The 21,414-nt window shown below is 64.6% G+C and overlaps 7 protein-coding genes across 7 annotated transcripts; 3 read left to right on the top strand and 4 right to left on the bottom strand.

The window, feature by feature from the left end:
- Positions 1–743: 743 nt before the first annotated feature.
- Positions 744–1,199, top strand: PFL1_04791 (uncharacterized protein; the record flags this gene model as incomplete). The annotated part of the gene is made up of 1 exon (XM_007882319.1): positions 744–1,199. One exon carries the CDS (start codon positions 744–746, stop codon positions 1,197–1,199), a length of 456 nt encoding a protein of 151 aa, XP_007880510.1.
- A 179-nt stretch (positions 1,200–1,378) lies between these two features.
- Positions 1,379–2,839, bottom strand: PFL1_04790 (uncharacterized protein; the record flags this gene model as incomplete). The annotated part of the gene is made up of 2 exons (XM_007882318.1): positions 1,379–2,698; positions 2,792–2,839. 2 exons carry the CDS (start codon positions 2,837–2,839, stop codon positions 1,379–1,381), a joined length of 1,368 nt encoding a protein of 455 aa, XP_007880509.1.
- Positions 2,840–4,159: 1,320 nt separating this feature from the next.
- On the top strand, positions 4,160–5,685 carry PFL1_04789 (uncharacterized protein; the record flags this gene model as incomplete). The annotated part of the gene is made up of 3 exons (XM_007882317.1): positions 4,160–4,215; positions 4,416–4,476; positions 4,627–5,685. The coding sequence occupies 3 exons, from the start codon at positions 4,160–4,162 to the stop codon at positions 5,683–5,685; spliced, it is 1,176 nt and encodes a 391-aa protein (XP_007880508.1).
- Positions 5,686–7,884: 2,199 nt separating this feature from the next.
- On the bottom strand, positions 7,885–8,643 carry PFL1_04788 (uncharacterized protein; the record flags this gene model as incomplete). The annotated part of the gene is made up of 2 exons (XM_007882316.1): positions 7,885–8,328; positions 8,416–8,643. 2 exons carry the CDS (start codon positions 8,641–8,643, stop codon positions 7,885–7,887), a joined length of 672 nt encoding a protein of 223 aa, XP_007880507.1.
- Positions 8,644–9,407: 764 nt separating this feature from the next.
- On the bottom strand, positions 9,408–14,171 carry PFL1_04787 (uncharacterized protein; the record flags this gene model as incomplete). The annotated part of the gene is made up of 2 exons (XM_007882315.1): positions 9,408–13,391; positions 13,524–14,171. The coding sequence occupies 2 exons, from the start codon at positions 14,169–14,171 to the stop codon at positions 9,408–9,410; spliced, it is 4,632 nt and encodes a 1,543-aa protein (XP_007880506.1).
- A 2,569-nt stretch (positions 14,172–16,740) lies between these two features.
- PFL1_04786 (uncharacterized protein) lies at positions 16,741–17,580 on the bottom strand (the record flags this gene model as incomplete). The annotated part of the gene is made up of 2 exons (XM_007882314.1): positions 16,741–17,083; positions 17,336–17,580. 2 exons carry the CDS (start codon positions 17,578–17,580, stop codon positions 16,741–16,743), a joined length of 588 nt encoding a protein of 195 aa, XP_007880505.1.
- Positions 17,581–19,295: 1,715 nt separating this feature from the next.
- PFL1_04785 (uncharacterized protein) lies at positions 19,296–21,150 on the top strand (the record flags this gene model as incomplete). The annotated part of the gene is made up of 3 exons (XM_007882313.1): positions 19,296–19,299; positions 20,117–20,272; positions 20,528–21,150. 3 exons carry the CDS (start codon positions 19,296–19,298, stop codon positions 21,148–21,150), a joined length of 783 nt encoding a protein of 260 aa, XP_007880504.1.
- Between the last annotated feature and the right edge of the window lie 264 nt (positions 21,151–21,414).

The raw sequence follows: 21,414 nt of genomic DNA, 5'->3' as shown, positions 1-21,414 counted from the left end.
CCCCCGCGCCTTCGTGGTCTTGTTTGAGCCTTGCTCAAGCATCGGGACGCCCCGCTGCGACACTCGATCGTGGGAAAGGAGCAGGCAGGGAGTCCTTTCCGGTGGTCTGTCAGGACGTGCCCCGCACTGCCGATGCCGGCGGATCGAACAAGTGAAATGAGGTGTGGGCCGACGGCTCTCCTTTCCCTTGTTTCCCGACCCGCAGACGCCCCCTCCTTCCTTCAACTCCTCGATCTCTTTCTTGCTCACCCTGCCTTTTCCATTTGCTCCATCCTCCTTGCTCACCCCGCCCTCCGTATCGCGCCTCCATACATCGCCACGCCTCGCTTGACGATACGAGGATGTGGACGGCGTTCTCACGGCTGCTGCTCCTCTACCTCGTCGGAGGGCCCTGCATCTTGCAGATGCCCTCGGCAGCTCGAGCTGCGCAGCAGGTGTCATCGCCATACGAACCGAGCCGCCGCTCAGACCAAGAGCATCCTCGTCGTCATCAGCCCTCGAATGACGTGGAGGCTGAAGAGGAAGTCCACCACATTATGCTGAGCAGGTGGATCCACGAGATGGATAGCGGACAGTCGCTCGAGCGGTTCGCAGCGGACGAGCCCCGTCGAAGTCAGGCCCTTCGCCCGCCGAGGAAGCTGAGCAGCCTGTCCAGCTCTTTGCCTCGCACACGAACGCATGCCGTCGAACACGCTCCGCACGAGAGGCCGAGAATCGTTCAAAGGGCCGAGACAGGGGCAGAGATGCACACTTCCGCTAGTCCTCAAGACGACGACGACGACGGGTCGAGCACTTCACTGCACTCGGATCCACTTCCAGCCTGGCCAGTCGAGCATCCTCCGCCACTCAAGCGCGCGTTGGCCAAGGGCGTCGCCATAGCGCACGAGCAGGAGCTGCTCCTGTTTGAGCGGATCCGCGACATCCTCGACGAGATCGACGCCTTTGGCCGCCACGACCCGCCCCCGCTCGAAGACATCCGCTGGTGGCGTCTCGACTTCGACGACTGGGCAGCCCGCGCCGGCCTCGTCCACATCTCGGAGCTGGAGCGTCTCAGGATCCAGCGCGCGCAGCGTATGCTCGATGCTTGGATCGATGCGGCCGAGAGCCTCAGGCGCAGTCGCAAGAGAGGTCGCTGGGACGCGTCGTCGTCGTCGCAGCCGCCGCCATCGCCACCGCCGTCATCTTCGCACACAGACTGACCGGGAGTGACAAGCTGCGCCGAACGCTCGACTGGCGGTCGATGTTGTCGAGTCGTTGGATCTGTATGCCGCTCTCTGATCCGCGTCGTAGATTACAGAGTTGGCCGGGCCCTCTCGTCCTCCTAGCCACTGCGGGGCGCGACAGACGCTGCCCGACCGCCCGACCTCGTCGTCGTCGTCTAGGCTCGGGTCCGGGTCGTGGTAGCAGGAGCGGCGTTGACGTGTGCCACGTCGATCGTCTTCCTCCACCCACGAACCTCCTTGGTCCTTCCCCATCCTCTCCTAAGGGCCACCCTCTTCCTGTCGAGGTCCCTCGCCCTAGCACTGACGAAGCCGTTCCTGCCGACGCGGCCCTCGACCTTGATCCTCCTCGCCTGGCCGCGGACGCGCGGCGAGTTGCGGACGTAGAGCTCCCAGGCCATCGAGTAGAGCTCGCCGCCCGCCGGGTAGGGCGACGGCAGGTCGGTGCGGAAGCTCCACACGCCCGTCTCGCGGTCCCGGTGCGGCACAATGGTCGGGTGGCGGATGTAGATGGCCGAGCAGGTGGTGAAGGACGTCTCGAGGTATGGCGGGATGAAGAGGAAGGGCGCAGCGTAGGGCGGCAGGTTGAAGGGTCGAACGCCCGGAGGCAGCACTTTTGGTTGGGGAGTCTTCGGCCTTGCCTTGCCCTTGTCGGTGGTGGCAGCGTCGGCGGCCTCGGAAGATTCGGCGGCGGCAGCAGCCTTCTTGTCGCCCTCGCCCTCGCCCTCGCCTTCGGCAGCTTCTGTGGAAGCTGGTGCGCTGTCGCTCTCGCCGCTGCTCTGCTCGACGGCGGCCTCCGACGCCTCCGACGCCTCTGCTGCCTCGCTACCCTCTGCCGGCTGGCTACCCGATGCTCCCTCTCCGGTCGCGACCTCTGCGGCGAGCGCCTTGAGCGCCTTCTTCTCCAACTCCTTCGAGAGCATCGGGACCGCCTCGGGCTCGATGCTGATCAGGTCGCCCGGGTTGAGCTGGACGTTGGGATCAGAGCACTTCTTGCCGTTGAGCGAGACCTTGCCCTGGACGACGAGGGCCCTGGCCTCGTATGCGCTCCTGGCAAAGCAGCAGCGGAAGACGACGACGTCCAACCTCCGCTCGACGTCGCGCATGAAGAGCGAGGCGGTGGGCATCTTTTCCATCTGCGGCGTGCCGTTCTGACCGGGTCCGCCGCTGCCCTTGACGGATGTCCGGAGGCGCATGGCGCGGTCGAACGCGCCGCCCATCTTGGGCCCGGTCGAGGAGCCCGAGGTCGATGCGGTCGAGACCTGCGGCGGCTGGAAGCGGGGCAGGTCGGTGGGGAGGAACCAACGCTTGAAGCGCTTCTCTGGGATCCAGTCGCCGTGATAGGCGCGGAGGAAGCGCTTGGATCGCCAGCGCTGCTGGTACATTGTCAGCGCCGTCTTGGTGAACGAGGTCTGTGATGCATGGTAGGGAACCGTGGACCGCGCGATCAGGTTGTACAGGTTCTTGGGGGACCAGGACTGTCGTAGTGGCAACAAGGGGGGAAGGAGAGAGGAGGTCAGAAGGCGGGTGAAGCGGCAGCGGATCTGAGAGACGCCCGTTGCGCGACTCACCATGCGTGGCATGACCACCTCGTGGCTAAAGACTCTTGCCTTCCTCATGATTGCAATGTGGGGCTGAGGGAGAGCCGGTGGTTGAGGAGTCTAGGATGCGGGCCGAACCTCGCTCTGGCTCGTTCCTTGGAGCTCGACTTCGTCCTCGGCGGTAATGCTGGTTGAGGGTGGATGCAGAGCAGCTGGAGAGGCGGTGCGAGTCGCGGTGGAGGTGATCCGGGTCGAGGCAGCGGTAGTGAGGGGATCGCGAAGAAGAGCTTAGCAAGGCCTCTCCTTCGAGCACCGACTCTTCCCGCAGCGGCGGCTCGAGCAAAAACCTGACAAGTCCACCCACGTGAGCTGGATCGGGAGCCCGTTGTCTCGTACGGCTGAGCTCGGACATCGGGCCGCGCCGATTTCGGAATCGACGGCCATCGAGGAAGCGGCCACGCCCGCTGGCCGAGCAAGCTCGAGCACGCAATTTGGCTGCAGCGCAGCGCACCTGCAGCTCTGCCTCACCTGCTGCTGCCTGTGTCGCCTCTCCTTGCCTGGCAGGCCCTGGACTGACCTGACACGTTCCAGCCGGACAGTCCGCCGCGCCGTTCGGATCGACGCAGTACGAGCGACGGAGCGGTTCTTCTGAAAACTGATCTGTGCTCGTTGCGCGGCTCGCCGTTCTTTGTCTTCTCTTGCCTTCCAGCGAGGATGACGGCCGTCGATGGACGAGCGAAGGCCTGTGCAGCTGCATCGCACTCTTGCACGCCGTCTGCCTGCCTCCATCTCTCTACCGTATCTACACGTACGTCTGCTGCGAGAAGAGGAGAGGCGGTGCGTGCGAGGCGCGGAGAACGAGCGAGGCAGGCCAGGGAGCATGCACCAAAAAGATGCGCAAATCTTCCTGGCCTGGCCTGCCTCTGGCGCGTTGCAGCAGGCGAGCGGCAGGCCGCCATCAGACCATTTTTTCTCTTCTTCCCGTCGTCGTCGTCGTCGCCGCCTCGTCCCGCCTGCCTGACACCCTGCCTGCCCGCTTTTGTTCGGTCGTGCGTGCGGGTTGTGCGCGTGCGTTGCCCGGCCTGCCTCGAGCAGGCCCCGCCAGCCAGAGACGAGGCGTGCGTGATTCACCGCAGGCCTCCCCAACCGGCTGGCTGCCTCTGGCCCTGCCCCTGCTCCTGCTCCTGCTCCTGTCCTGCCGTGCGTCCGTGTTCTTCTCGCTGGTCCGCCTCTGCCTCGCCTCGCCTCTGCCTCGCCTCGCTCCCTGGCCTGGCCTCTTTAACCCGACTGCCCGCCCACCTGCCTCGTTGTCGTCCGTCTCTCATCACCACCCCTTCTCCCCTTCCGTCACTCCATCACCTCTGTATCGGACATTTCCCCCATCACCATCCATACACCATGTCTGTCACCGCCACTGCCAACGTCCTCCCCGAGGGCCACTTCCTCTTCACCTCGTGAGTTTTGACAACGGACCCGCACCGGCATCGGAGCCGGCCGACAAACCAACGATCCAGGACCACCGCCCCGACCCTCCGTCGGTCCGCACTCCGGCCGACGGGCGACGTGATCGGTCCGCGTTCCGAGCGAGCGTGTTGGCTGACTTGCCGTGTCCGTCGTCTCCTGTATCTTCTTTCCCGTGGTTGCCGACGGCCAGCGAGTCGGTCGGTGAGGGTCACCCCGACAAGATCTGCGACCAGGTCTCGGATGCCATCCTCGTGAGTAGCGCAGATCCTTTGTCATGGGCCAAGCCGGCGGCCGGACTCCGAATTGCGATGGTGCTCGGAGCGAGTGCTGACGACTTCGACCGCCTTGTCGATCCCCGCACGCTCCTGCTCGGTCTTGCTGCCCCGCCCGCACCTGCACAGGACGCCTGCCTGGAGCAGGACCCCAACTCCAAGGTTGCCTGCGAGACGGCCACCAAGACGGGCATGATCATGGTCTTTGGTGAGATCACCACCAAGGCCCAGATCGACTACCAGAAGGTCATCCGCAACACGATCAAGAAGATTGGCTACGACAGCTCCGAGAAGGGCTTCGACTACAAGACCTGCAACGTCCTCGTCGCCATCGAGCAGCAGTCGCCCGACATTGCCCAGGGCCTCGACCACGGCTCGCTCGAGGACCACGGTGCCGGTGACCAGGGCATCATGTTTGGCTACGCCACCGACGAGACCGAGGAGCTCATGCCCCTCACCCTGATGCTCTCGCACAAGCTCAACCTGGCCATGTCGGCCGCCCGCCGCGACGGCACGCTCGGATGGCTCCGCCCCGACTCCAAGACCCAGGTCACCGTCCAGTACAAGAAGGACGGCGGCGCCACCGTCCCCGTCCGCGTCGACACCGTCGTCATCTCGACCCAGCACGCCGAGGAGATCTCGACCGAGGACCTGCGCAAGGAGATCATGGACAAGATCGTCAAGAAGGTCATCCCCGCCAACCTCCTCGACGCCAAGACCGTCTACCACATCCAGCCCTCCGGCCGCTTCGTCATCGGCGGTCCCCAGGGAGACGCCGGCGTCACGGGCCGCAAGATCATCGTCGACACCTACGGCGGCTGGGGCGCCCACGGCGGTGGTGCCTTCTCCGGCAAGGACTTCTCCAAGGTCGACCGCTCGGCCGCCTACACTGCCCGCTGGGTCGCCAAGTCGCTCGTCGCCGCCGGCCTCGCCCGCCGCGTCCTCGTCCAGTTCTCGTACGCCATCGGTGTCGCCGACCCGCTCTCGGTGTTTGTCGACTCGTACGGCACCGGCAAGAAGCCCGACGCCGAGCTCGTCCAGATCATCCGCTCCAACTTCAACCTGCGCCCCGGTGTCATTGTCAAGGACCTCGGCCTCCAGAAGCCCCAGTACCTTGCCACCGCCGCCGGCGGCCACTTCGGCAGGCCCGAGTTCAGCTGGGAGCAGCCCAAGAAGCTCCAGTTCTAAGCTGGTAGCCGCCCTTGGCGCCCAGACCCTGGCCTGCCCCGCGGACCTTGTCTGTGGCGGCGGCACAAGACTCGAGCTGGCCTCCCGATGGTGCTGAGGAGGCTTCGCACGGTCTAGAGCAGCCACCGCAAGACCCCTTGCCCCCCGGCCCCCTCCCCCTCCCCCTTCCCTCTTTCACTTCGCCCTGGACCATTCAACATCGTCCCCCTTTAGGTCAAGACTCCTCTTTCTCGTCTCGTTCCGTCTCGGTCTTCCACGCTTGCACGCACCAACGCGATCCCTGCACTCTTCTCCATCCCCCTCTCTCCTGTCGGCCGCCCGCTCGCTCCCATCGCACGCACGCACCCAAAACGACGGCCACGCCTCCCCTTCGCCCCTCGGCGCACCCGAAAGCCAGAGCGGACGGATGGACACGAGGTCCTCGTCGAACGACAGTCACCGCAATACGACACGCACGCCTCTAGATTCCCCATCCACATCGTCGTCGAACCCCCCCTTTTTTTCTTCTTGGACGACGGTGGATGACCACTTTCTCGCTTCTCACCATGTGTTAGTTCCTTCCACCCTTTACACTTCTTCGGCTGTACCGCCTGCCACCCGCGCCACAGGCGGGGCCGGTGGGCGCTCCATCCCGAGCTCCTTCCCTTTCGGCATAACCTTTTCCTTCTCCTCCTCCTGCAGTCGTTCAGTCCTCCCTCTCTCTCTCTCTCTCTCTCTCTTGTGTATTCAAAAGCACGCTCCAGCTATACTCTCATCCATCTCATCTGTAATACAATCGCACGTCAACCGTGGAACATCATCCCAACCCGGCCGTGCGTCCGCTCGAGCCCGATGGCACGCGCAAGGTCGAGCTCAGCAGCTCCCACGACACGGAGCGCGATCCGACGTCGCGGGAGGCGCATCACCCTTGACACTCGACCGGACCGGCGAGCACGTGTCTCTGCCCTGCTCTTGGAGTCGATGCCCCTCTTCAGGCAGGCAGATCAAGCTATCCGGGCCGCCAACGTGCTCTCCACAGCGCGATGCCAGAGCAGTCCGATGGAGCAGTCGCGCTCGTCAGACGCCGTCTCAGATGGGGAAAGCTGAAAGGATCGATCCGACTTCAAGCGGGGTGAGGCTGCACCGCAGCGGGAGGAGGGGCGGGACAAGCGGATCGGGAGGCACGGGCGGTGGAGGGCGATTTTGTCGCCGTGGCGCGGCGGGTGGCGGGGAGGAAAAAGTGTCGAATCGAGGTGGTCTGTGCGCGGACGAGGGCCCGAAACGGAGCAGGTCCTAAAAGAGCCGTCGGATCGCCGCGAGTGGGTAGGCGCGACGACGAATGGGACTGGGATGTTGAGCAGGCTCTCGGCTTCCGTCATGATATGGACCGCTGCAGGCGTCATGACCGAGCAGTTGGCGTGGTCGGGTCGAGAAGTGGACGCGATCGGCGCGCTGGACGAGCTGAACGCGTCGGACGCGGTCGACGTTCACCCAGCGTTGCGGCCCACCAGGCGACTCAGGATTCGCAGGGCCCTGCGCCTCTGTCGCTTGTTGGGTCCGAGAAAGTTTCGGCGAGTTACCGACCGAGTCGGAGGTCCGCTCATGCCTGTCTGCCGTGGTAACGTTGGTCAGTCCGGATCTGACACGAGCCTTGCTCTCCAGAGTTTTGGCCTGCGAAGAAAGGTAAAAGGCGGCCGACGCGCATCTGCGAGGGCGGGCACGGGACGAGCCACTGGGACAGACGGCTGGCTTTCCGCAGCGTCATACGGTGGCATGGAGACGGTACGGTCACGCTACGATGACGAGCATCGCACAGCGAGGTGGCCAAACAGTGAATTGGGGGACGTCGATGCATAGCAGTGAAAAGGGACGAGTGCATGTGAGGGAGGAAAACTAGAGGTAGGATGGGGAGATGAGGAAAAAGGGGGGGGGGGGGGGGGACGAGTAACGGAAAGGCCAGCTCAGCCCTATCGTTTGAGCGTTGGACTAGTGTGGCTGCTTGCCTGATCGGCATAGAAGGGACTCAGAAGACGGTATTGTGAGAATGGCAGAGATTTGACGGCTGTCATGGCGACGAAGGCCGGACCGACGACAATCTGCCCCAGTGCCTTCACAGCAAGCGTGTCGAGGACATCGTGGGCCGTCGCACGTGCATTAACCGCCGGTCAAGGCCGGCGTTTGCAGCCACGCCGGGCTCCGCAAGGACGCCTGGCCCGAGGCTCAGTCTCTGCGCCCGCGACGCGATCCTCGGCGGGAGCCCGATCCAGCCTGGCGAGTCGTTGCCTGGCCGGAACCGCTCTGACGATCGAGGATGGCGAGGAGCTGCCGAACGCCTTCCAGGCGTTCGTCCCTCTCGGCGTTGGTCAGGGTAGCATGGTTGCGGAGAAGCCATCGTCCCTCCTGAAGGGCCTGGACGTGGGCCTCGTTGAAGGTGCCAGAGTTGATGTGGCGCAGCGAACTGTCCAGGATGTTGTGTAGCTCCGTGAGCATGTCGCCGGTGAGCACCCGCTTCCGCAGCTGGTGCGGCGCAAACTCGAGCAGCGCATTGGCTTCAAAGGCCGACAAGTCGCCGGTCGGACCTTTGGCAGGACGGAGCTGGCCCTCGTCTTCGTCCTTTGTGGAGCCATCGACGTCGAGGTGGCGATGGATCTCGTGGCGCGCAGCCTGAACACATCGGCTCCCAGGGAAACGGGCTCAAATTCATCAGGGCGGTCCCTTCAGCGGCTTCCTCTTGCCTGGAAAAGTGCTCACCTCCTTGCCAGCCTCGTCACGGCCGTGCTTGGCGGCGGACTCGGCCTCTTCGTCGTCGTCGCGACGCAGCTCGTTCTCGAGCTCAAGGAGGGAGTGCGACTCGTCCACCCGGTCAAAGGGTCCCACCTCGACCTCCCGGAGGTCCTTGCCGGTGCCGGTGGGCGCGGCGAAGCTGTGGTGAAGGCACAGCGAAAGGATCGTGATGCTAAAGAGGAGCTTGATGTTCATCTTGCAAGTAGGATGGACAGCGTGGGCGTAGGGAGTGGTAGCGTACGTTGAGAGAGAGAGACAGGGGTGGACGAGGGAACGTAGAGTGGATTGGGCAAGGACGGGTAAGAGAGGATGGGGAGCAGAGATCGAGGTGGTGCGAGAAGATGCTAGGTTTTATACCTTCACGCCAGCCAGGTCATGGTCCAAGCACGGCCATTCTACGGCCCTCCTGATTAGTCGGGACGCCGGGCGTGGCGACACCAAGCGATGAGGATGTGGGACCGCCGTGCGCTTTGAGGATTTGGGACCGCCGCGCGCTTTGAGGAGGAGCCGTGGCAGTACTGGCGGCCCCACTCATAACGCCAGCCCCGACACGATGTTGTCGGAGGGGACACCTCCGCGTTCGGGATGAAGGGGGTGCCACCGACCGCGGGGCTGAATCGCAGTCGCCACTGTCACCTTGTGCCAATGCCTTCATGTGGCAAGGACTGGTTGACGGTCCTCTCAGGCCGTCGCCGTCCTCGCCGCCATCTTCTGAACCTACTCGGGGCTTGCGTGCGTGGCACAGCTGCTCGGTCCGGCATCCAACTGGGCCGATACAAGAGCGGTCGTCGCCATCGTCGTGACATTGTCGTCTCGTTGAGATCACAATCGACTTGCAGTGCATGAGTTCATAGTCATGGTCGCTGCAGACTGGCCCAAGTCGGCGACCCTCCGCTCGGTGGCGTCGCCATCTGGATCGTCCATCAGCTCGACGACGGGCCGTCCGCTCGCCTCGATGGCTAGCCCGGTCTCCACCACTTTTTCTTCTTCTCGGGGCCACCACCTGCAGACCCATGGCCGACTCCCTGCGTGCTGCTGCTCGTAGCGGTCGAGGGCCTTACGAATCCGGGCGCCTCTCCGATGCCGCCGTCATGCACGCCCGTCGAGGGTCGGAAGGTGGACCTCTGATCCTCGAGCGTCAGCTCCTCCAAACCCGCCGCGATGGCCGAAGAGAGGCCGAGCCCTCCCTTCTTGGCCAGCTCGGCAGAGTGCCGCCGTACCGCACCCAGCATCACCCCGCTCGTCTTGGGCGTCACCGAGGCCGAGCGAGAGCTGTGCCGCCGCGTCGCCCCGCTTGCCCCGGCGCCGACGCTCGGACCGACTGCCAAGCCGGTCGATGCTGCATCTGCATCTGCCCCTGCCGCTGCGATACCGCCCTTGTCGGGCTGCGTGGAAGACGACAGCAAAGTCGCCGGCGGGTAGACAGGCTCAAAGGTCGATCCGTCCTCCTCGATCATCAGCAGCGGATCATTGCTGCCGGTGGTGGTGGGAGGTCGACCAAGTGCGTTGAGCTGCCGAGATGCCTCGAGTCCGCTGTCATAGACCAGGGGCGGTGGGCGCTGCTCGTGCTCGGAAGCCTCGGCGGGCTGATCCTCCTCGCTCACCCTCGCGATGCTTCTTGCCAAGGCAGCATGGGCCGAGCGTGAGGGGTAACGATCGACGGAAGTGGTGCTCCGCTCCGACGATCCGGGCGGCGAAAACGGCCCGACGTCGTCTCGTCCATCGGGAGCGGGGGCGAACAGCGGCTGGTCCCGCCCAGAGCTTTCCAGGGCCACGTTGCCTCTCCTCGGCGACCCGGAAGCGTCTGCCCGGCCGGGCGATCGGTACGGCGAGGCGGTGATCGTGGCGCTCCTCGTCCGCTTCGCCGAGGGCGATCGGTGCGGTGAACGATCCGCCCGACCCTTGCCGAGGTTCGAGGTCAGGTCGGCAGAGGGCGGCGACGGGATGTGCGGGAACGGAGGCAGTGCGTTGCCCGTCGTCACCACCGACCCAAGCCTCGTCACATCGCCCGGCCTCAGCGGGCTAAGAATGTGCCGTGTGCTGCGAATCGGCTGCGGGTTGTATCCGGCCGCCTCGATAAATCTGCCGGCATGAGCCTCGACTTCGCAGCACAGGTCAATGAGCTGGTCGACACGGCGGTCGAGATCGGACGTCTTGCGCTTGAGCATGTCGGCCTCTGGACCTCGGGCGTCGGACCGGTACGGCGTCCCGTCATCCTCGCTACGGCCGTCGAGGTCGTAGAGCCTCTCTTCGGCCGTCCGTACGACAAACGCCACAAAGGACGCCAGCGCGAGCGGCCGATCGAGCATGTAGGGCGGCGCCGGGATCGACTCCTTGTGCAGCACGGGCATCATGTCGAGCTTCCTCTGCGCAGACCGCTGCAGCTCGCCGTCGTCGTCGTACGATATGCCGAGCAGGCGCGCCTTTTGCAGCTTGGGCGGCTCCGTGGAGACGACGGTGATGTAGTCGTCGAAGGCCGGTCCGTAGGTGGTGAGGAAGTCGTTGAGCGGCAGCAGGTCGCGATCCTTGTCCTTGTCGAAAGACATCTTCTTGTTGGCGAGGGCGAGCAGCACCTTGGACAGGAGAAGCAGCTTGCGCTGAGACGTCCGACTGGGCTGGCATGGCGTCAGACCGTAGAGCTGAGGCGCGTTGAGGGCGGCGCAGAAGAGGCGGAGAAAGATAAAGGCGCCCACGCCCTGGATGCCTGGCCGCGTCGACTTGGACTTTGCGTAGCGACGGTTGACCTTGACGCGGATGTCGCTCAGCACGGTGCGCAGCTCCGGCGGGCATCGGTGGCGCTGGGCGTAGATGCTCTCCCAGAGCGATTCGCTCAGCTTGCGCAGCACCTCGATCGTTAGAGGCAGGTCCGACGACCAGCCGCTCAGGGCGGGCGACCGGTTGACCGCGGCAGAGTCGAACTGGCCGTCGACGCTCGCCATCGGCGGCATGCCCGGTCCATCGACGCCGTTCTGAGAAGGCCGGAAGTCGTCGCACAAGGCCCGGACGATGGTGCCGACGCAGCTGTCCAACCACGGCAGCGCCAGCAGGCGCTGGAAGTGGTCGACGGAGCGCGAGAGCAGCGTGTTGGCGCGGAAGAGCATCTCGGGCTCCACCCGCTCGCCCCACGATGCGCTCTCCAGGTCGGCGAGTGCAGCGAGGCGCTCGGTGATCGAGCCCGAGGCTGCGTAGAAGTCGACCAGGTGTGGCACCACGGACTCCTCGCTGAGATACTTTGCCAGGCCCTGGATCAGCTCCGGCGCGTCGGGAGCGTGCAGCCGGTCGTCAATCTCGCGGTAGACGGACAGTGGCAGGATCGTCTCCTCGCGCAGCTTGATCGACATCTTGAGCTCGCCCACCATGCCCTTGTGAAAGGGCATCGACTTGTCGCCCGCCTCGCCCGTGCCTCCGTGGACAGCGGCGATGGACCAGATGGGGAAGCGGCCCTCGATCTCCTCGCCCCGCCTCAGGCTGTCGATCGGCACCTCGACGATGCCGAGGAGCACAAACTTCTGCGAGGCGCCGGCCTGCGAGGTGGGGCTGCCAGTGGTGCTGCTGCTCTTCTGCGTGGCGTGGAGCACCTCGACGGTGAAGCTCTCGACGTCGGGAAGATCAATCAGCTTGAACTTCTCAACGTTGTAGGCGGCATCGCTCCCGCCACCGTTGAAGCGCGGCTGCGTCCTGGCTACCACCTCGCCATTCATGAGTATGCGGCAGTAGCGGTCAAAGGCGGCCGCCGTAAAGAGGTCCTTTTCCCGACTGCGGAAGCTGCGCGGCGGTTGCATCCGCGGCGAGCCGATCCGTTGCCGCGTTGCAGACGACTGCGGCTGCGAAGAGGAATGCTGCGCGTCTGTCGACGTGAACCTGCTTGCTCCAGCGAGACCAGTGACCGGCCCGCTGACGAGGTCGTCGATCGAGCTCACTTCGCTGGCGTTGATCGATGCAGCATCGTTGATCGAGGCGGCTCGGCTTTGCCTTCCATCGTCGTCGATCCGACCCGCCTCGCCCTCTTCGCGGATGGGCGTACCCCTGCCCGATGCACCGCCTGCCATTGGCGACCCGGCTTCGCCCCGATCAAGACCGCGTTGTATCCGGTCGTCGGTCGTCGAGCTGTTGACCTGCTGCAGCGAAGTGTCGGCATCGAAAGAGGACCGTCCTGGCTTGGCCCTGTCGAGCGCGCTGCTGCGGAGATGCGGGCTATAGGGCAGCTCGCGGTTTGACAAGCTCGGAGACACGCCGGCCGAGTTGTAGCCTTCCTGGTAGAAGTTGTCGTGCGACTGCAAGTGGTGGTGGCCCGTCGTGTCGACAGGCAACTTGGGCATGATGCTCTTGGCCTCAAAAATGGTCAACTCAATCTGTCGGAAGCGTCGGTGGGTGCCGCCGAGCACGGCCGAGCCGGGCGGGCCAAAGACCTCGGGCTGGGCAAAGATTTTGAGCAGCGTGCGCCAGTACTGCAGCCTGGACGCCGAGGTCAGGTGGAGGAAGATGGGCTCCTGCCTGATCGGGGTCGAAGGTGGCGTGGCGCTGAAAGCGCTCGACGTCGAGACCGACGAGGAAGGCGGCGAAGCCGCTCGGGCGCCTACGAAGCTCGAGGGGCGGGCAAAGATGCCGAGCACGTTTGGCCGGCCAAAGAGGGAATCCTCGACGCTGCGGATATCGGTGGCCGAGAGGTTGGAGCATTGGATCGAATGCAGCAGCGCATTGTCCTCGTTGAAGATGGAGAGGACGCCATTGTCGCGGAAGAGCACCGTTGCCCTGCGCCAGCTGCCGTTGCTCGACGTCGATGACTGCGGCAGCGACAGACGCGTACGGCTGGGCTTCTCGCGCAGCCACGAGGAACTGGTCTGCTTGAGCATAATGGCACGGTCGAAGCCTGATGCGGGGCCGACGTCAGCCTTGGAGCTCGAGGAGCCCCTCTTGGACAGCCTCTGCTTGACGTTGGGGACCTGTTTGGCGGCAAAGGTGGGGCCCAAGACGCACGATTGTCAGAATTGAGAGCGTAAGCTGGAAGGTGGCGGACGGCGGTCTTCGGCTTCCGAATGTCGGCTGCCGTCACCGGTCCTCGCCACTCTACTCACGTCTCTGAGCAGAGGTGCCTTGGACAGGCCGGACGAGCCGTGCTTGGTGATGGCCGGTTGCCACAGAGAGACGGTGGCTGTGACCTCTGCCTCTCCATGGCCTCTGCGCGTGCCCAGGATGGATCCGGAGCCGGACCGCTGCCGACCCCCCGAGCTGAAATAGTGGGAAGCGGAAGAAAACATGTCTTCGGATGGGTTCGCCTCGGGCCGCTGCTGCTGCTGCTGCTGCTGCTGGGTGCTCGATGCGGTCGCGGCGGCGGGTTGGCGATGGCCGTGCAGCTTGCGCAGCGCCGAAGAGGCTTTTGCAGACAGGGGCTCGCGATGATCCCTGTCGGATGACGAAAGCGTAGAAACCGGGGGCGAAGACGCCGAGGAAGCTGGTTCCGGAGCACTGCCGTCGGCAGAGAGGGTAGTGAGGTGCGATGTGATGGTGGCACTGCTTCTACTGCCGCTGCCAGCGGCTTCAGAAGACGTTTCGAGGCTGGCACGGTGGGCGGCATTGTAATCGCGCGAGCTCGGACCGCCGCTGCTGGACAAAAGGACGCCGCCAATGCGCGAGGGCAAGGATGCCACGCGAGCGGCAGACGGGTGGTCCGAGGCCAACGTCGGTGGTGCTGTTGCCTCGCTCGAATCGGCCTTTGCCGACATGGAGCTGCGAACAGCGCTCCGCAGCTGGCTCCCGAGGCCTCGCGAGAGCAGTGAAGGCGTTGGCGAGGTGGGCGAGGCGGATATCGCACCCGATGCTGACGAAGTGGGGCCGGACGCGCTCGACCGACCGGCAGTGATGGTGGTGATCAAGGTGCCGGCGGCGTGGCCCGACTGGGTATGCGGGTACTGCGAATCGTTGGCCGCGGGCAGCCGCAGCACAGGTCGAGTCCGTTGCTGCTCGGATCGGGTGCCGTCAGAGGGATATCGTCGGACGGTGCTGCGGTCGAAACCGTCCTGTTGGGCGAGCAGAGACGGCGACGGTCTGGCCCACGGCCGATCGCCCCGGTCGAAGCTTGCAGTAGGAGCGTGCGCAGCGTGTGCCAGGTCGTCGCCGATCTGTGTGCGGGGATCGTCGCCTTCAGCAGATGGTGAGAGTGAGTCGGTCGGAACTGGGCGCGATGCGGCACGACTGCCTGCAGAGGGTGATGACGACGAGGGCAGCGGCGGCGAAGAGAACCTCAAAGGTGCCGGGTGTGGTGGAGGTCGTCGAGAGCGCTCCGAGATGCCGCTGAGGCTCAAAGGTTGGCTCGGATCCGTCAGAGCGGGAGGCTGCAGCTGCTGCTCGTCGTTGCCATGCTGCAGGCGCCGCGGCTGCGCTCGATGATAGGCTGATGCGTCGGCGTGGGCAGCGCCATCCTGCTGATTGGCAGGGGCAACAGCAGCAGCAGCTGCGTGTGTTTCGCCGCCATCTTCTCCCGCCGCTGACGATCGAGGCCATGCCTCTTCGGCAGCAGACGAGAGAGCGACGTGGTAGTCGGGCCACAGTGGATGCGACAGCTTGGCGATGGGCCGCGGGCGGCGGCCGCGGGCTGCAAACGATGTGGTGTAGGGCGAGTGATCTCGGAAGCAAAGTTCCGCAGTCGTGGGCCAAGAGAAGGCCGACCCAATGGGCGAGCAGCCAAGAGCTCAAGCGCAGTCCCGATGTGGCCCTAGCTTGTCCGAGCAGCTGTTCTTCTATGAGATCGTCCGCAGATCTCTAGATGTATATCTCCTCTGTTGCTGCTGCTGCCGCGGCGGCGGCGGGTGCTGCTGCTGCCGGTGGTCACGCCAACATGATGGCGCTACGATGCTCTGGCACGACAGAAAGGTGAAGATCTCCGTGCAGCACCGACGGCTCGGCAGCAGTGTCACGGCTCGGTGAAGGTTTGGTCGGTGGGGACTGTCCTGTCGATGATCGTTTGGCGGCAGCAGGGTCGTAGCCGCGGCGTGGATGATGGCCTACGCGTGAACACAATCGGCGGCGGGGTCGAGGTCCGAGCACAGTGCGGGGATCCGGTCGGGATCGGGATCGATACGTTTCGATGCTGCGTACGAGTCCGTCAGGTAGCTGGCGGGCGCCGGAAGGGGGGTTGAGACGGGCGAGGCAAGCTGCGCGGGCAGGCTCGAGAAGGTTTGGCTGGGTCGGGTTGGGCTGCGACGATACGATGTATGTTGGTGGTTGTCATGGCATCGGATCGGCCCGAGTGCAGCAAGCCAACCGCAAGCTCAGCTGCTTGCTGCGCTCGAGCGCAGCCCGGCTCGGGCCGTGGGAGAGATGCCTGCCCGACGCCAACTTAGCCTGCCTAGCCTACGGCGGTACTTCTCCTTCTCCCGCCCCGCCTTGGCCTGGCCCGCCGTCTGCCGAACGGCGGCTTTCGCTCGAGGGTTTCGGCCTCAACCGAAAACGCGAACCTGCATCTTCCGAGACCCGGGCCCCAGGCTGGTGCCGCTGTTGTGCAGCCTTCCTGCACCCTCTTCGGCCTACGACCATCCTGCCACCGATACGCACGCCGGCTGAAGATACGTACACCGACTCCCGCAAAGGCATGCCAGCACAGCTGGATCAGACGAGCGTGGATGCATGGATTCGGGAAATGCATGGGGATGGGGGCGTTTTGGAGAGCGAAGGAAGTGGCCGCTCCTCGATACAGTAGACGGCAGTGGGTGGATATGAGACTATGGTGTGTGCTGACAGCGAGGCCGAGGTGGTCCCCTCCCGCAATCTGGTCTTGGAAGAGAAGTGCGACGACCATGTCGCTGCGTGGCAGCTTCGCCCAGCGACTTGTCGTCACATAGGGACGTCTTGCCGAATCGACGGACCAGGCGCGCGGAATCAAAGGTGCTTCTTGACGACGACTTGCCTTCCACCAGAAGGCGCGGCGGACGAAGGCGACGAAAGTCGTACGCCGATGCGTTGCGGCTCCGGAGCATGGTAGGACAGGAAAGAGAGAGAGAGAGGGCGGCAGGCGGCAGGGGTCGTGTGGCAAGAATGGCTGGGTTTCTTTTTTTTGCGTCGAGACAAGTACATCAGGGGGTGGTGACAACGAAAGGCCCGGTCGAAGAGCTCGAGGGGGGGAGGCAGGCAAGCGATGGGTCAAGCGACCGAGGATCCCGAGGTCGCGGTGGCGGTCAGCCAGCCCGGGGAGACCTCGATCGTCGCTGCCAGAGGGACCTTTCGAAGGAGTCGTCGACGCAAGCCTCCCCCCATCTTCCTCTCTATGCTGGCGCGCGGCGGGTTGGGGTGTGCCGCTTAGTTGTCGCTGCTGAACATGAAGGTGACGTCGCGGCCCGTCAGCTTCTTGTAGACGCTGCTGAAGCTGTCGAGCTTGTACTCGAGCGAAGTGGCGTCCTTGGAGTCAAGGAAGCACTTGATCAGCTTGCTGCCGTCGGTGGCGACGCGGGTGCGCTTGCCAACGATCTCCGAGGGGTAGACGAGGTCCTCGAGGATGTTCTCGTGGACGGCGGTCAGGGTGCGGTTGCGCGGGCGCATCTGCTTGCTCTGGACGTTGCGGCCGGGCTTGGGGAGGATTCGTCGCTGGCCGACAAAGACAACGTGGCGGTCCGAGAACTTCTTCTCGAGCTCACGGGTGAGCCTGAGCGGTGGAGACAAGGCGATCACGCAGAAGAGGAACGAGGGCAATCGTCAGCGGCATGTCCGAGGGTTGGGCTGCCGTGCAGCAAGCGACCTCCCGGCCTCTTTCTCTCTGCCTCATGACCCGGTCCAACGACCGGCGTCCTTGTCCGACCGCGTCCCTAGCCACCGCACGAGTATAGGCCCCTCCTTGGTCGTCTCTCGCCTCGACGTCTTCCGTCGCATGCTGATCGCGCGCCGCGCTGCAACTCACCTCTGCTGGATCTTGTGGAAGGCCTTGAGCTGGGGCATGGGGACGAAGATGACAATAGCCTTCTTGCCGCCCTTGACGTCGACCTCCTTGGCGGCCGAGATCTGGAGGGGGCGGAGCTCAGACTTGAGCTCGGGGACGTTGGCCTCGAGGTCAAGGATGGCCTGGGCGACGACCGTCTCGGTCTCGCTGGCAGGACCAGTGGGGGCGTTCGCCGTGCGGAAGATCTTGTTCTGGACGGAAGCCATATTGACGGTCTGCAGAGGGGGTCGTGAGGGTTCAGAACAAGGCCGAGGCGTCAGCGTCCTGGCTCGTCTGAGGTGAGGGCAAGATCCATCGCGACGGCGCCGCGGACGTCGTTCGGGAGTGATAGCTGGTGCGAATCCTGTCGACGTGGTGGAAAAGGCGTGGCTGGGCGAGTCGGATCGAGATGGGTCGGCGCTTCGTGTCGTTTCCAGGTAGAAGTCGTACGGTGTGCGGCCGGCTAAAGACGCTCTCCGCCCAGAGTCCGCCGAGTCTCCGATGCTCCAGCTGCCAGCCGTGACGGTTGCACTCGTCGCTCGACTCCGATTTCGTCCCTTGGTCCCGTTGAGGCGCGCAGCCATACTAGCTCCACCCAGCCCGTCCAATCTTCCTAGCCTGCCCCCATCCGTGCTCTGTGCTGCGCACTACAGCATGTGGTCGTCCGACCTTCGAGGCCGCGTGCCCAGATGGCCTGACGCGAGCGTGACCTTGGAGGTGACGGCCGAGCGGGAGCTGGTACGCCGTGCGCCAGGTCGGCGCAGTCTAGCCAAGACCAACCTCCCGCGTGCGCTCGTCCCGAGCTGACTCCATCGTCGTCTCCATGGCCTCTATCCCTCGAGCGACAGCATTCGTCCCCATCCTGCTCAATTTGCGGCTTCGCCCAGCGGAAGCTACCGGTCCCGGCGCAGATTGGCTCGTCTTTCGACGTGAACGAGGATGACCGCATGCATGGTGCCGCAACAGTCATCCAGCAGGGGTGTGTCGGGTGTCTCTGAGATGCTGTGGCGGGGCTGATGTCGACTCGACGTATATGAGCGGTCGTTCTGTCGGGGTCGAGGTGATTGTCGGACCGCGCAAGGTGATGCAAAGTGTCGGCCGGCCTGGGTTGCCGTTCGCTGGTGGACTGCGTCGTAGCCGTGGGGTGTTGGATCCGTAGGAGCGCAGCGTGCCGATGGTGCCAGCCGTTGCCGTCGACACTTACCTTGAGGATGATGCCGGGAATGGGACGGGAGGAGAGGGAGGGGCGGATACGGTGTGGTGTCGACGACGACGACAGCGCTGGCGCTGCCCAAGGTGCGACTTCCTGGCCCCGGCCGCCCGCGCCCGCGCCGGCGTGGCCAGCTTGCCCCGGCCTGCCAACGTTTGCCTCGTCTCCGCCAACAGCCAGCCTGCGCCTGCCAGGCACCGCCTCTGCACAGCTGGGCCAGCCAGCCAAGCCAGCCTCTCGTTCGGGCGACGACCGCTCCCCCTGGCTGGCACGGCACCCGGGTCTTTGCGAAATTCCGAGCTGGGCTGGCCGCCTCGATTTTTTCCAGTTCTCTGGGGCCTCCTCACGTGCACGCTCGGCCGTGGCAATTTTTTTTCCCAAACGAGAGCGAGCTGGGTCACTCCCCGCTTCAGGCCAGCCACCTGACGGCTGAAGCCAAGGGCGGCGCACGCCAGCCAGCGCCAGGCCAGCGCCAGGCCAAGCCAGGCCATCTCAAGTCCAAGCAGGAAGGGCGGGTGCGAGGCCTGGACACAGCAAGAGGCCTGCTCGGCGCCGAGGTCAAGGGGAGGGAGGGGCCGCCCGCCCAGCTCGGGCAGGCAGGCGCAGGCGGGAGACGGTGCAGGCGCGGGCGCGGGCGACCGAGGAGGGGAGGACGTCGAGTACGCCGTCGCCTTCTCTCCGAACCGTCTCCACCCCACCAACGTCTTCACCTCAAGCACACATTGATTCAAGATGGGTGAGTGTCGCAGACGCCGTGGCAGCATCCACATCGCAGTCTAGCGCGGCCCCCGACGACCGACACGCTCGACGCCGGCAGCACCCATCACCGCCACGACCCGAGGCCAAGCTCGTAATGCTCGACTGGGGAGACGACACCGCTTTGCGCCCGCCCTATCAATCGACCAATCGACCGAACGACCGAACGACCGACCCGTAGACGACGCTACATTGCTGCTGGTGTCATGCTGCTCGCAGCGGCACTTCATCCTAGTCTGCAAGGCGGGCGTCGCACCACGCCGAGCCGGCTCCTTCTCGACCCGTTTCCGACTTGCCGGCCTCGACCTCTTCCGGCCAAAGCGACATCTTCTTTGGTTCAGGCTAGCGGAGGAGGCTCCGCTCGCTGGACTCCAAACCAGCTTTCCAGGCTGGGCGTCCGGTCTACAGAGATGGGGGAATTAGCGGCAGAAGAGGTTGAACAAACGGGCGGGGTGAAGGCTCCGCCTCTCGACAGCGTGGCAAGGTCCTGTCGACCAAAGGACGTCTCGCTCTGTCGGAAGAGCACTCTTCGGCTCAGGTGGAAACCGTCCGGAGTCGCCCGTTTGGAGAGGCACGGCCATTCCATCTTTAACGCGGCGGGGCGTGCTCCGACGACCCTCGACACACCCTTCGCATTCCTGCACACGCCCAGCATCCGACGCTATCAGCACTCGCTAGCGCGCCGCATCACATCACGTCCTCGTCGGGGCCCGCGCTGCCAAGCTCCGGCATTCTGCTTTCTGCGGCGTGTCGCTGACCTTATCGCTCCCTGCATCCTGGTGTGCCTTGTTCTGCAGCTGTCGGAAAGAACAAGAAGCTCTCCAAGGGCCGTGGCAACAAGAAGCGCGCCGTCGACCCCTTCACCCGCAAGGACTGGTACGATGTCAAGGCCCCCATCTTCTTCGAGAACAGGAACGTTGGCAAGACCCTTGTCAACCGCTCCCAGGGTCTGAGTGAGTGTCTAACGCTGATGTTGATGGCAGAGTGAACAGGCGATGGGGAGTCAGCGCCATGGGGTCGAGATGTCCAGGATGCCGGAGGAGAAGGGTCACAGCCGACAGCCGAGGCGCTTCACACGAAGATCTGTGGGACGGCAAGGGAAAGGCTGTGGCGGAGAAGCACGAGGGAGGATCAGCCACTGCTTCGGGAGCGAGGTCTCTGACAGCCGCCCTCCCGCCCTCGTGTCCGCTCTTGAATCACCACAACAGAGAACGCCAACGACTCGCTCAAGGGCCGTATCGTTGAGGCTTCGCTCGCCGACCTCAACAAGGACGATGAGCAGTCGTACCGCAAGTTCCAGCTGCGCGTTGACGAGGTCCAGGGCCGCACCTGCCTCACCAACTTCCACGGCATGGACTTCACCTCGGACAAGATCCGCTCGCTCGTCCGCAAGTGGCAGACGCTGATCGAGGCCCACGTCGACGTCAAGACGACCGACGGCTACCTCCTCCGCATCTTCTGCATCGCCTTCACCCGCCGCCGCGCCAACCAGGTCAAGAAGACGACCTACGCGCAGTCGTCGCAGGTCCGCGCCATCCGCAAGAAGATGTTCGAGATCATCCAGCGCGAGGCGTCGTCGTGCGACATCCGCGAGCTCGTCGCCAAGCTCATCCCCGAGGTGATGGGACGCGAGATTGAGAAGGCCACGCAAGGCATCTACCCGCTCAAGGACGTCCACATCCGACGATGCAAGGTCCTCAAGAAGCCCAAGTTCGAGCTCGGCAAGCTCATCGAGCTCCACGGTGGCGCCAACAACGCCGGCACCGAGGACGCCGGCGTCAAGGCCAAGTCGTCCGAGTTCAAGGAGCCCGCTCCCCTCACGGCCGTCTAAGGCGCTCGCCTCACACAGCGCGCGCACGCACCCTGTCCCGTCTCTTGACGGTCCGCTGCCCCTCGTCCTCACGTCGACCGTGCCCTGCCGGCGGTCGATCTCCAGGATGCGGCCGGCGAACAGTCGTGGACGGATCGGGTGTTATGTAGTCGTTGTTTGACCTTGGATATCCTACACCCTCTCTCAGCACACGCATGCCTCTCTACTCTGCGCCCAACCCGTGCGCGACCATGCCCTCCTGCGCCCTGGCGAATCCGCATCCTT

This window comes from Pseudozyma flocculosa, assembly GCF_000417875.1.
Source record: "Pseudozyma flocculosa PF-1 unplaced genomic scaffold scaffold00016, whole genome shotgun sequence".
Taxonomy (NCBI): domain Eukaryota; kingdom Fungi; phylum Basidiomycota; class Ustilaginomycetes; order Ustilaginales; family Ustilaginaceae; genus Pseudozyma; species Pseudozyma flocculosa.
This window is presented reverse-complemented; position numbering and strand designations above follow the sequence as displayed.